Raw genomic sequence first — 13,926 nt, forward strand, 5'->3', positions numbered from 1 at the left:
GTGCTCCGCCGGCTCCCCGGCCCCAAGCCTTCTCCGGCTGCTGTCCCGGTGGGGCGGACTGGGCTGCCCGTGTGGCCCGAGGATCCGGGAGGCCCTGCCCCTCGGTCTGCTGCGCCGGGACCGTGCCCACCCCAGGCGCTTTCTTCTCCGAGGGCGCTGATACTGCTCCCAAGTCAGCGGGCGGGCTCCAGACCTCTCCTTTCACGAACCAGGTCCTCGGTGACAGGTTCTAAGAGGAAGAAGGAATTCAGGAGTAGACGAAAATAGGGCTTTGAAGCTCTTTGTTCCTTCCTCCGAAAGCACCATCTCCTTCCTCTGTCCGCCCCGCTTCATCCTTGGTCGGCGGCAGAATGGGGGATAGGAGCCTTGACCTCTCTAGAGTGTTAGCGACTGCTCCCTGAATTGGGCTAACCCCAGCTTTGCCAGGTTGCAGTCCTGATAGACTGCTCTGACGTTTTTTTTTTTTTTTTAAACTCCCCTTATCTCACCGTCAGTGGTCCTCCCAAACTCTACATGATGAGGACTACCGTCCGCATTTGACAAATGAGGAAACGCAGCTCAGAAGGTGACTGGCTGTCTGTGGCCACCCGTTGGCCACACAGCTTAAAAGTAGCCTGAGTCCAAAGCCCAGATTCGTAAGCACCTGGGCTGCCTCCCGTGGGGATCAGCAGCGTGTAGCTCTGAGTGGGGTGCCACCATAGCGGAGGGGGGGGGGGGAGTAACTGCAGCAGTGGCTTATAGACGTCGTCAGATGTTATTACATAGATGTGATGTTTACATACCTTATCCAATATCTGGTCTATATAGTCACCACCCAATTCCAGGCAGGAGGAAACTGCAGCCCCAAGAGGCTATATATAACCCAAGGGTACCTAGCTCGAAGCAGCCGTACGGAGATCGGACTTCAGGCCCGACTCGCCCCAGAGCACCTGGCAGGAGGAAGGGCCAGGGGGCCCAGGACGTGGTCGGAGCGAGGCGTGACACCTCAGGCCAAACGCCGCCTCCATGATAATTTTGCAGAAGTCGGATCATCTGGTCAGGGGCTCGAGGGTGGCAGGGTCTACGGGAATAGACACTCGAGTTGTTAAGAGCTTTGCAGTTTCCAAAGCACGGACTACGTTTCTTCGGGTTTGAAATGGCCCCTCAGAGAAAATGGAGCAGGGCCCGGCCTCCCTGCTTTAGCTGGGGAGCCAAGGGCCACGTAGCGGCTGCCCGAGGACTAAAGCCAGAGCACCGGTAGTCTAGCCCTGAGCTGGACGCACACTCCAGATGCGCACTGATGCCTCCCTGGTGATTGTGTCTGGTTCCTAAGTCGGGTAGAGTGCTCCATGCTCCAGCAGGCTGCCCATTTGCAAACAGGATTTGCATCATCTTAGGCTGCGTTGGGTTTTCTAAACCCCTTTATGCGAAACTGGGAATTCCTGTCCCCTGCAGTACTTGTCCCCATATGTACCATCCAAACCTTGTGTAAACCAAGGAAATGGGTCTCTCTTGAGGTAGATTGGTAAAGGCAGTGTTCTTTTGCCCAGATCTAGGTACACACGCAGTCTTGAAACACAGGCTTTCATCTTGATCTGAAATAGGAGAACTTATGCAATGCCTAGGCCTTTTGAGCCTCAGTTTCCCCATCTGTAAAATTCTGGTGCTAATAATGGTCTGGCAGCAAAGCAAATGTACGATGAGGATAGGTTCGTTCTTTACCAATATCGGAGGGATGTACAGATGTACTCTCTGCCACCGGCCTCCGTCTTTCCAACACACGTGAGGTTGGCCCAGAAGTAAGACCCTCAGAAGACAAGGTCACTTATTCTAGGGACTCCTCAGAGCCAATCCTGTTGGCCTCCCCTACTCCCACCATCTTTCCACTCTCTCCCCTTTAAGGTACACACCACGCCCCGGCCAGCCTCCTGGAATGTTCTCCTGACCACCGCCTCTGATCAGGGAGGGAGCTGCTCCCTTCCTCCCGAAGATGAGTCACTAAGTGTCTTGCTTGCTTGCTTTCCACTGTGCTTTTTTTAAGTTCAAAAAAAGAAATGTGTCAAATTTAAAACTCAGCACAGCACATCTATTTAAAGCGCAGAGGAAGCAGCCTTGGAGCGACCTGCAGAACGTGAAGCCTTTAGAGCCTAGAAGGCCTTGGCCTCCGTCTTTCCTGTGCTTTCTAAGGCCCCGACTTGAAAGGCAGGGGAGTGCCCGTGGTCTGAGCCCTCTGGGCTGGGGGCAGGGAGAAACCTCCGTGTAGGGCGCAGGGGCAGGCGACAGCAGGCAGAGGCTTGCCTGAAGGTTAGCCTCGGGGACGGTTCCCAGCCAGTGCACCTTGGCGGCCCACGAGACCCGGGAGTCACAGCCCCATCTCCGGAAGTGTCGCAGGCAGAGGCAGGCCGACAGCCGCGTGCGCACTTGTGCACGTTTGCTTGAAGATGGTGTGAGGACTGCAGGGGTTTGAGGCCAGAGACGGGGGTGGAGGTTTGAGGAAGGGAACAGGAATAGCTCCTTGCAGTCCTCTGCCCGCCTCTACTTCCCCGCTTCGCGCCCCGAACGGCAGCAGGGCGGGGCCGCTCCGGGAGCTTGTTGGCATCTCAGGAGGAGCGGAGGAAGTTCAGTTCCCTCGGGCGCTCGTTTCCTTCCCTCTGCCTCCCAGACGCAGTCCCCCTAGACCTGCTGTGCCATGAAACCCCCCTCCCCTCCGCCTTGAGCTACTGCCCGCAGCCCTGCTTCCCTCTGCAGCAAACCTCTCTGGAACTCACGTGCCGGTGACAGAAATGACAGCTAGCAGATGTCCTGGGAGGCCTATGCTGGGAATGCATCCCAGCAGGTTGGGCAGTGTCCTTCCTCAGAGGTCTTCAGCAACGAGAGGCATTTTTTCATCTCGCCACGCTCGTCCGTATTCCCGCGAGCCGAGCAACGCCTAGCCTGAAGTAGGCCCTAATAGATGCTTTCTGAGCAGTTCATTTTTCACAAGGGTTGACATATTGCAATGAGGCAGAGGGACGCATCACATGACTGCAGAGTTCATCGGTTCCGATTATCCCACTCCTTCTAAGAAGGCGTTTTTGCCAAAAGTGCACATATGTTCCTTAAAAACACACATAGTGGTTTTCTGGTGGAATTGTTCCCTCTCCCCAACCATCCAACACTCCATGTGTTAGACTCCAGAATAGTCTCTTGTGGTTTCAGTTCCTCTCATGCCTCAGAGAACTCCCTTGGTAACTCAAGGACATGGCTTTTCCTGAACGGCTTTCTGAGGAGGGCAAAGGGACACCGGGCTCTAAGAGGGTGATGGCGAGGCTTTGCTTTGCTTTCTCCTCGCAAGCAGAGGAATCGAATCGGTGGCCAAGTCTGGGAGAACAGAAGGCATTCTGGGACCATGCAAAGTGCAAAGACACAGAACAGATGGCAGGGATTTCAAAAGCATAAGAGTCACCTTGAAAGATAATGGCGCCAAGGGAGGGGGAGGGAGGCTTTTGTACCCTCTGACAACAAGGAAGCAGGGAAGACAAAAGCCATTTGCCAGACTTGCGTGCGTGTCTGTAGAACTGAGTGACGGTTCTGCTGTAATTTACATCGAGGGAGGCTGAGCCTCCTGTCGTCTTGTCCAGAAATAAAAGGTATCAATCAGCTGACAAACTGTTTCTCTTGCCTCCTGATCTTCTGGGCTTTTTTCTTTTCCTTTTTTTGTGTGTGTGTTTTTGTGGGTTTTTTTTTTAAACACAGGGAGCATCTAACTTCTCTCTACCCAGGCAGCTAATGTGTAACAATCTCCTGCCATTGACTAGGCCTCAGAAAAGTGGCAGAAGCCCTGACTTCCTGACAGATGCCCCCCCCCCCCCCCGACCCCGTCAGACACTGGCACGACCCAGAGACCCTCCTGCCCCTGGCCCTTGGCCCGGCTAGGAGCTGCCATTGGGAAAATCTGGATTCTCGTGAACGGGGAGCTCCAGGTTCTGACCGCCAGAGGCGGGGAGCGGAAGGCGTGATCCCTGTGATCCCCTCACACTCAGCCCCGTGCCAGTGTGCGGGCCTCGTGTGCATTTGACGGGTGGGCAAACGGGGGCGCACAGAGGCTACGTAACTCACCCCCAGGTCACAGAGGTGGGATGGAAGGCTAGCCTGACCCGGAGACAGAACTTTCCTCCTTGCTGCTGGCTTCACCTGGGTCAAAGCAGGGCGAGCAGCAGGTGGGGCGGCTGACGGATTTTCAACGGATGTTAAAAGAAATGTTTGCTCCCGGCTCTGCGAGAGGACATGCTACTCCTGCCCCACGCCCAGCACAGGTCAAAACTGGCCTTTCTGCTCTGAGGACGGAGAGGGGAAAAGAGCAGCAGGGGCTGCCGGCCGCTCTCTCCCGGCATGGAAACCCTGTGTGCCGAGGCCAGGACAGAGGCGGCTCGGGGTCTCTACCGTCCCCCCTGGAGCATCTGTTCCCCGCGGTGGCGTGGGCCTCCGCTGCATTGAGCGTCAGAAGCCTGTTCTCCTTCTTTGAAGCTGACAGCTTGATGCCTGTGGAAATGTGATACTATTTCAGGATTTTATTTGAAAGAGGCTTCAAAAGAGTGAATCGAAGGCTCCGTTGAACTGCTTATTGTGGCTCTTCTCCCGGCCCGCATCGCGGTTGGTGAGCCTGAACACGGCATCTGTGGTTTTGTACGTCATCCACAGGCAGGTGATGTTCTAAATTAGCATCTGGCTCATTCTGGAGTGCTGTAACTCTTCTTGAGCTTTCTTCCAAGAAGCAACCAGGACTTTCACAGCTGGTGCCTTTCTTACATCGTCTGTGTTTCAAATGATCCTCTAGGAAGTCTATCAGGTGAATTACACGATCCTTGTTTATGTCAAGGGTGTCTTAAAGACACTGACAAGCGAGGCTATGAAAACGTTAGTCTGAAACCAGGGTGGCTGTGACCACCTCCGAATCCCAGACCCTCAAAGGCAAATGAGACCAAACAGGATTCCCAGGAAAGGCAGGGCACGAACAGGAAGCGCTGCAGGAGCTCGGGGGAAGCGTGGCGCGAGGCCAGGTGCCGCGTGGGCAGGAGCGGTAGGCCAGGCTGCCGGCACGGGCTCAGATCTGTGCCGATGCCGGTGCTCTGGGCAGGCCCCACCTTCCGGTCCCACACCGTGTTGTCTCTCTAACACTGCCCCCGCCACCCTAAAGCGTGCTCATCTTTTCACACCAGCCTGCCTTGCCGGGGTGAGGTCCTTGAGTGCCGAGTCACGCCTCCTGTATCTTTGTGTTCCCACACCTGGCACAGAGAAAGTGTTCAACATGTGCTGACATTAATAGGGAAGGGAAAGAAGAGAAGGGGAGAAGTCCAGTGGAGCAGAAAGTGCGAGATGCTGGGGCTTTCCTTTATGTAACTACCCTGTGCCCGAGCGAAGAAAGGACTGTGGTTTCAAGAACAGGAGACAAAAGTCATGAAGTCACCTGTGCAAGGCGAGCCCAGGTTGGGAGCACTGAGACGTGGACTTCTAGACCATCTCTCCCCTGGGTCTGGACGGGAGAGAGGCTCTTCAGCAGGAAGCGGCAGGAACGCGAGGCCACCCTGCCTCTCCTGCTTCAGGAATGACCATCAGCACTGCGTCTGGACTCTGGGTGAGGCCGGGCACCCCCGGGTCCCCTCAAAGCAGCCAGAGCATCCACGTTCTCCACCGTCACGCAAACCCCGAGCCACAGGCCCGTGGCCACGCCCCCTTCAGAGGCGGAGCCACCACTAATGTAACCCGTCACAGTCGAGCCGCCGGGGCGCACCAGAGGACCACCATGCATCTGCCTGTCCTCCGAAGTTTATTCTTCACGGGAAGTGTTCCCCTGGTGTTGCCCCATCCCCTACCAGGTAAGACCAGGCCTAGAGAAAACCCCATTCACCAGAACATCGGCCCAAGACTACACGGCCCTGTCCTGTGAGGATGTGTTCTTGGCTCCCCAAGCACACCTACCTGGGAGCTGAGAGGAAAACACTCCCACGAGAAGGGCTCGAGTCGCCAGCCTGGCTCTCCGCTAAGACAGAAGCACTGCCTGTGCGGCAGCACAAATGGCATCGGGCACCGTGTACTCCTTGTGTGGCTCCCCGCTTGCCTGCCAGGGCTGTCGCCCTATGTGGAGGTAAGGGGGGCACAGGTCTTCCAGAGGGACTCCCTGCTGCTCCGGCCCCCAAACAACAGTTGGCCCAGCTAGAAGTGCTGGCACCTCTCCTGCTCCCCCCCTTTTTTTTTTGCTATATTCCCGAAGATTTTTTTTTTTAAAATAAGGCAGAAGAAATCTCTAATTCATAAGCAGCCAGGATAAAATCCTTGAAGACCACAAGCCAAAGTTAACTGTGAACACTCTTCTAAATCTCAGCAAGAGAGGACTGTCACGCAAAGGTAGCCGTGCCAGTAAAACGAGAGGCCTAGAAAGAAAGCAAGGCATAAGAAAACCAAAGTTGCACAGAAAGAGTTGTTGTATTTGGTAAACAGTTTGGTCCACAGGCCACATCCTGTTGAGATGTCCCCCTTGTCAAGGTCCGCTCGTCAGACGCCCGCTGCTCAAAGATCTTCCCATCCTTGGAGGTGTCACTAGCATATCTGACCACCTGACTGCTTTCGGGAACTCTCGGTGAAAGCCAATTTAAGCTGGCCTCTCCGTTCACACTGCACTCAAAAGAGACCAGTTTCTAATTCCTCCTCATCTGGTCTCTTGGAGTCTGTTCTGGCAAACGTCACAGGGAAGCGAACCTAGAGAGCGACCCCATGGTGCTCCCTGTGGGGACACACGATCCGTCGGCTCTGTGGCTTAGACACACACTGGTTTTAGGTCGGTGGCTTCCAGGGTTTCTGACGGGACGTGCTTTTGTGACCACACCGGGAATCTTGGAGAACAGGATGTTCCCGACGAGGCTAGGGAGCGAGGGACAGACTCAGAGCACTGAGGCCCTATTGCATCTGGCAGCCTGAATTGGGCAGCAGTTCCTGCAAATGGGAAGCCACTGCCTTTGTCAGGTAGGTCATTGTCCCATAAGCCCCACTCGGAGCGCTGTCGTAAAAGAAGTGGCAAATGCCTGTGACTTGGTCTTTCTCCAGGGTATCCGTGGCTCCAATTGACATCTGCAACGGGAAAAAACACGAAGAATGAGCAGCATTCAGCCCCCCGGTGCTGTGATGGCTGTGTGCGCTGGCGATCAGGTTGCTAGAGACCAGCGGCCCCCAGAGAGGGGCTCCGAGCCCAAGGGCAGGAGTCAAGGGTGCCCAGGGCCAACATCCAGCCTCTCCTCTGGGGGCCACACTGTGCTGCCGCACAGCCTAGTTTGCAGTGCGCGATGTCTCTGTAACGAGAGCACGGCTTCTCCTACCTCGATTCTGGCCGCAGGGTAAGTGGTCTGCTTATCCAAGGCCGTATCCACAGCAAGAGTGGTGCTCGCACTAAAACCTAAGCCACAACGAGTCTATCCATTTGCAAAGATCTTTAGGTTTCCCAAGCGGCCGTTGTGCCATTTTCTAACCAAATGGTTGACTTTTTTTTACCACCATCTGTGGTGACATTTTCTTTGAGAATATTCTTTCCTACTGGACACAAAATCCTCAGCCTTGACAGAGACACAGGCCAGCCGACCCGTCACCTTGCCCCTCTCTCCGTCTCGGCTGTGGGGGTGACTAGGTGGGCCTGGACACACTCACCTGGTCCTGTAGGAACAGCTGGTTGGCCATCTGCACGATCTGGTCCACGTGGATGATGCCCCCGATGCTGTTCATCTCCGTGTCTGAGAGCAGCGTCAGCACCATGATGGCCTCCACCAGCAGCTGCCGGTACTCGGGCTGCGGCACGCGGTTCAGCACCGACTCAACGTGCACGGCGAACTTGATCTCCTGTGGGGTCATCTGTCAAAGGGACCGGCAGGGGGGCAGGAGTGAGCTGAGGCCAGACAGCCCTGTGATCAACGTTGACCGTAGCACCCCCTGGGCCCAGGGCTCAACTCCAGAATGCTGCCTCCTTTCTGGCCACATTGATTCCACCAGCTGGAACCCTCTGGAGCAGGAGGCCGGGAACCCTGCTGTGCGGGTGAGTTGGCCTTGTCCTAGCTTGATGAACCTACCCCCACTGGACTGGGCCGTCCAGGGGGCAGGGCCCTTTTCTTATTCCTCTTTCTTCTTGGTCACTCCTTGTGCCATAAAGCATGGTGTCTCGGGTGGGACAGGAAGTACAAACTCAATTTGTAAAAGAATGAATTGGAAGAAGGAAACCTGGAAAGCGTTCTCGGTGGAGGGGGCCGAAGGAGACTGCGTGAGTGCCCAACGAGGGTGGCGGGCAGCTTTGCTCTTTTCTCTTAATAGCACTTTAAACAGCAAATGTATAGATCTTGGCGGTCAGAAATGCTATTTCTGCGAGGACAAAGAAAAGGTGATGCCGATAAATGCGGGAAAGAGCAAAACTGGAAGGTGAAGTGGCTCAAGAGATGGACTTAAAAAGGCCTGTGTGGACGTAGCACACTTGAAAGAAGCGGGAGTGTTAGGAGACGGTGAAAGAAAGCCCTGGGTGGGGAGGGGGGAACCGTGGGGGGGTGGGGGACAGGGTTTCTCATCATACCTCTCTTGTCGTTGAGGACGGGAGCACATAACCGTCGATGGACAGACCATGGCACTGGAGACAGAACACACACCGCACAGTTCAGATTCCAGGAGCCGATTAGTAAGTGTGCGCACACGTTCGCACACACCCAAGTCACTCTGCCCTGGAAACCTACATGGGGGCTGAACACGCCAGACTGTCAGTTATTTTTAGAGAGCTTGTTCTCACTGCCCACAGGCTGTTTTCGATGGAGCGGTTCTAGGGAACCAGCAGGCATCTTTCAGATCCTGTGCGAACGATGCCCCAGGGAGCCGCGGGGTCCTCCTCTGTGGCAGCTCCGCCTTTCACTTGGCAACCAGGCCCTGGCGGCTGCGAGGCACCCTTTGGGGCCATAGAAAGGGATATTTTCACGGCTCCTGCTGGTGAAGTGATATTTCTGTGCCTTTGCAGGCATCTATTTTTGAGATTTCTATAATAAGCACCAATCACAAAAGACTTGAGCACATGCACAGACATGCACACGCACACCCATGTATATAAATATCGAGCGCCGGCTCAACGCAAAATGCGGCTTTTTCATAATAAGAGTGTCTTGGTATTGAACTAGTGGAAGTCTGGATGGAAGCGTCTGATGCCCCAGGAAGAGTGGGGAGATTTTCTGGGAAGTCTGTTCTCATCTCACTGGCTACCTTCTCAGTCCCGGTGCGCTGGTGGGCCGAGGACAGAGTGGCAGCAGTGGCCATACCTTCTGACCGCAGGTAGAAAAAGGAGAAGCAGAGGCTTCTGTGGGATCTGAGGGCTCTGCTCCCATGTGAGGACCAGCTGCACAAGGACAGGGACCATTCTGACCTCCCCATGCCCACTTGCATGAAGACCTCGCTCTCCACACAGCAGAGAGGCTAAGGCTCCTTAACGGACCACTGGCCCCTGCCACCGGAGTACAACCGCTGCGAGGTGCTATGCCTTTGGGAAGGGGGTTGTAGCGTGTGCTCATTTGGGATTACTTTCCTCTCCTACTGTGAAATGAATGAGCTAACAAAAATAGTTTTAAGAAAAAACTGGTCCTGCCCATGGTTCTTAATTTGCACGGAAGCCTTAAACTGAGGCAGACTGTGTGCAAGGAAGGATGTGTGTTGGGGCTGGTGCGGCAGGGAGACGGAACATGGGTGCGGACAGCAGAGGGGCACGGCTTCCCCGCTTCCCCGCTGACCCCCGGCACTCAGGCCCTCCTGCATTCGGGTGGGTGTGGTGCAGTCTGGGTCTCCACCGTACGGCCGTCTCTGACGGCCTCTGCAGACATTTCCACGTCCCCAGACAGCCGGGAAATGCAGCCCTGATGGCCACAGACAGAGTGGGCAGCCAGCTAAGGGGAGTGGGTCTGGGGTCCCCCCATCCTCTAGGTGGAGAGGCAAAGGTGGCCCCAGGTACGTTGGGGTTTGGGGTGACTCAAGGCACCCAGGAGCGGACACGGTGCCCCGCAGACAGGGGGTGCTCGATCGTGTCGCTGAACGGTGGGGACACCACACCCACTGGAACACGCAGGAGGCTAGAGCCTGCGGGGGCGGGGGGGCGGGGGGGGTGGGGGGGGCGGGCATTCCAGGCCCTCTACGTCACAGTGTTTTCAGCCAAAGCCTTCCCTGGTTTTTGTCTATCTTCTGACATTTCTGTGTTCCTAAAATATGTCAAAGGTGGTCCCCTAACACTCGGGCTGCCACCTTATCTAACTTGCTGCGGTTCCAGCCGGCGGTTCTGAACCGGGATGATTTGCTGCGCGTCCCAGGGACACCTGGCAATGTCCAGGGATATCTGCGCTTGTCACAGCTGGGGGTGGGGGTGCCACTGACATCTAGCGGGTAGAGGCTGGGGATGTCACCGAGCATCCTGCATACACGGGACCCACCCCCCCCCCCCCAAAAAAAGAATTGCCCCGCCCCAAATGTCAGAGGTGGAGAGACCCTGCTCTAGGCTGGGACTCCCCAAGCTCGGGGACTGGCTACCTGATCCCTGTAGGTGCTGCCATGCCTTGCGATGCAATTAACGGCGATGGTTCATTCCCCTGGGAGTGTCCGTCCCCCAGCAACAAGGCCAGTGGAACGCAGCACAGCGGCCAAGCTTACCTTCTGAAGGATCTTCCACACCTTCTGGTAGAATCCCACGGGGACCCTGTTGATGGCTCCGTCCAGCCTCCTCCTGCGTAGCCACTGGCCCTGCCGCTCCCCCCAGCCAATGTGATGCCCGCCAGAGTCTGACGATGATGTGCCAGTGGGCGAGGATGGGGTGCTGGATCTCTGCAAGACAGACAACACATGGCCTTCAGAAACCTCGGAGCCGGCAGCCGCAGGGACCGCTGGCCATCAAGAGGGATGACTCTGTGACCTAGTCAAACTACCAGACCACGTGTCCAGAAAGGAACAAAGTTCCTTAATTTGACTTGTGCGTTTCTTGAAGCTGGATCGATTCTTTCCTGTACCAGTTTGGTTATGGGTCTCCTGTGTATTCTTTCTAGCCCTCAAGAGGTAGCACGGCAGCAAAGGACCTTGACCTGACAGGGAGGCTGGGCAGGTAAGAGTGAGGGCTCTGGGGTCAGTCTGTGAATCCCAACTTGCCATACCTACATCAATCCTGAACACTAGCTCCGGGCCTCGGCTTCATCTGCACAATGGGTCACGGTCGGACCTGCTTCAGGGAGCTGTGAGCACTCACTGAATACAGACGCAGAAAACCCCGAGAGCACACCTGGCTTGTGGTAAGTGCTCACAGGAGTCAGCTGTTACCACCGAGGCCCTCTGGCACTGCTGCAGGAGGGCTGGGGGGGGGGGGGGGCGGGGCCCTCTCAGAGTAGGTGAACCTCTTATAGGTGCCATAGCCCAGGGACATAAATGCCCTAATGCCCACTTCTGCAGTGCCACAGGGAAGCAGTGGTCACCTCCCTGTACTCTAGGTGCCACAGAGAAGGTAACATAATACGGGTGCAGGCGAGAGGGAATGTTCTGGAACGAAAGACGAAAAGTAAAGGCAGGGAATCTGGCCCTTTGGCTCGCTTTCTATTCTGCCTGTTCTCAGCTCGGGGCCGGCTGCTCCCTGGGGCCGGTGGTGGCCTCCAAGTCAGAACACATGCTTTACTGAGGCGGAGGGAGAGGGCGTCCTCCTGTTCCCAGCCCCCAAGCCCAAGGCCGGACTCACTCTGGCCTCCGGGAGGGAAGAGCTGGGGCAGGGCCAGCAGGCCCGCCCAGGATGCAGATGCAGCTCAGAGAGGCTCCCCGTGGGGGCCCGGACTGGGGCCTGGAGGCGGAGCTGGCTCAGCGTGGGGGCGAGGCCGTGCAGCAAGCCTCCCTGTGGCAGCGTCCGAGGCCTGCTTTCCGCCGGAGGACGGCTTCTAACCCGTCCATCTACAGGGCGGGAAAGGGATAACCCTCGTCCTTACACATCGTGTTCCGGACTACCTGGCACTTTTATTGCTCAAGGCATATCAAACTTCAAGGTTTAAAAATGAAATCCAAATGGTAAGCGTGCCAGCAGGGCAGGAGGCAGGAGTTTTCCCTATGTACTCATTTGGACTTCATCGGATCTTATTTTGAAGAGGCTGTTAGGCTGGGTTATTCCATTGGGCTCATTACTGCCACTTAAATACGGCAACAATTAGATACAAATAAAAGTAATTACAGCCGCACTCATCAATGACTCAGCTGGTTTTCTCCTAGTTTCAAGAGGAAGATTAAGACTCACTTCTGCAATTAGAATATTTCCTAGTCCTCCACTTGATCTGGGGCCTCAAGCCAAGCCGGGGCATTAGGAGTACAAGGTGCTAATCACTCAGCAGGTGCAGGCGGTGGCTCACCGTCAGAGCTCCAGAGAAAGGCACAGAACCAATGCCTCAAAGGTCCCAGAAGCTCCTGGGCCAACAAAGCTCAATTCGAGAACTTCGTGGCTTTCTTTCTAGACTCTCTTCAGAACGACAGTCAAATGAAAACACTTAAACCTGTTCAAATCTTTGGGAGTTAGGGACGAGGTAGGTGCACGAGAAGGGCAACAACAGCATTCAGACACCACAACACGAGGAGGCGGTGAGGACAACAGGCGGGGTGCGTGGTTTACCGCAGACTTGGAGGAATGTGCACTGCTGGCCACGGCCTGGCTCACAGAAAAGAGCTACAAAACAAAGAGAGTCCACTCAGTCATGGGCAGTGACACGAAAGGACACACACAGAGAGGAGGAACGCACAAGGCATGGAAAGCACCCGCGCAAAGAAGGTGCACGGGATGTGGGCGCACAAGTCTCACCATCTAGGCCGAGGGCGCCAGGCGCCGGCCAGCGTGGAGCTCTGGACCGTGCAACGGTGAACTTGGGAAAGGCTCTTTCTCAGACTATGAAATGTCACCCATTCTAGTCATATGTGGATGTGCCTCGCCAAGGTAGGGCACATTTTATTTTCCACAGTCATAGCCACAAACTGCTAAGCTCTTATGTGAAGAGTTTGAAAAGCTGCAGAGACCAATAAAATACCTACCCATGACCAGCCATTTCGCATCTGGCACCTACTGCCATCCAATAGATATTTGTTACATGAACAAACACGGTCAGGCGGATGACCTTTGGCCAAACAGGCATTTCTTCATCTAAAAACCCCCTGAGCTTGCAGGGGGCAGGGCCTGTGCCCAAACCGTGCATCTGTGGTGTTCTCGCAAAAGCGAAGAGAAATTTAAAATGCCAAGACACCTATAAAATTTTGGACCGAGACCGTATTTCCTTGATATAAGTGGCCCAAAATAAAACTGGCACTGGCTGAATCTAAGCCTACCAAAGTAGATCATTTTGTCCCCATAATATGTAAGGATGGTATTAAATGGAGGCAGAAGGAACCGCCCACATCCCCCCACAGTGAGCCACTGCCGGGATATGGTGCCACCGAGTGGCTAGCAAAGGGAGGTGTTCGGAAATGGAGCATAAATTAGCCTGGAAGACGACACACAGAAGCTGCATGTCACTGTATGACTCCTCTACGCTCTCTCAGTCACGCACGTTAAATCGTCAGGAACGCGCTTCCGACTTTCTGGAGGGACGAGGAGGAAGCACGTCCCAGGGGTGGTATGAAAAGAGTGGTATCCTCACACTGTTTTCCTTGCAGGGTTAAATTCCCCCAGGCAACCTGCAGACAGGGACAACAGTATTCTTTCTATTCATATACTCGATGACCACATTTTACCTTTCCCTATTTACTTCCCTTTTTTTGAACAGAAACTCCTGCCGAGGCAGAGCCCAGAACCATCTCTTTCACAAAGCATCCTATAAAACCCAAGAGCTTGATAAATGGACTTTTTTAAAGGCATGGGGCAAGGCCATTTCCCCTGCTCTCAAGTCCGGCACTCTGCCTGTCCCCAGGGCT

The 13,926-nt window shown here is 55.2% G+C and overlaps 1 protein-coding gene across 12 annotated transcripts in view; it reads right to left on the reverse strand.

Moving 5' to 3' along the window:
• Window positions 1-6,483: 6,483 nt before the first annotated feature.
• Window positions 6,484-13,926, reverse strand: part of PHKA2 (phosphorylase kinase regulatory subunit alpha 2) — a 70,424-nt gene continuing 62,981 nt past the window's right edge. For 5 of the 12 annotated variants that reach the window (XM_053202128.1, XM_053202131.1, XM_027054631.2 and 2 more), the window contains 5 exons: window positions 12,638-12,691; window positions 10,660-10,830; window positions 8,561-8,614; window positions 7,654-7,854; window positions 6,484-7,083 (listed from right to left, as the gene is read on the reverse strand). In XM_053202128.1, the coding sequence (XP_053058103.1) occupies window positions 6,913-7,083; window positions 7,654-7,854; window positions 8,561-8,614; window positions 10,660-10,830; window positions 12,638-12,691 (651 nt within the window). In that variant the 3' untranslated portion in view covers window positions 6,484-6,912. Of the gene's footprint in view, window positions 7,084-7,653; window positions 7,855-8,560; window positions 8,725-10,659; window positions 10,831-12,521; window positions 12,692-13,926 lie in introns of those variants that run through there. The other 7 variants (XM_053202132.1, XM_027054630.2, XM_027054629.2 and 4 more) reach the window with 4 other exon arrangements.

Source organism: Acinonyx jubatus, chromosome X (genome assembly GCF_027475565.1).
Source record: "Acinonyx jubatus isolate Ajub_Pintada_27869175 chromosome X, VMU_Ajub_asm_v1.0, whole genome shotgun sequence".
NCBI classification, from domain to species: Eukaryota; Metazoa; Chordata; class Mammalia; order Carnivora; family Felidae; genus Acinonyx; species Acinonyx jubatus.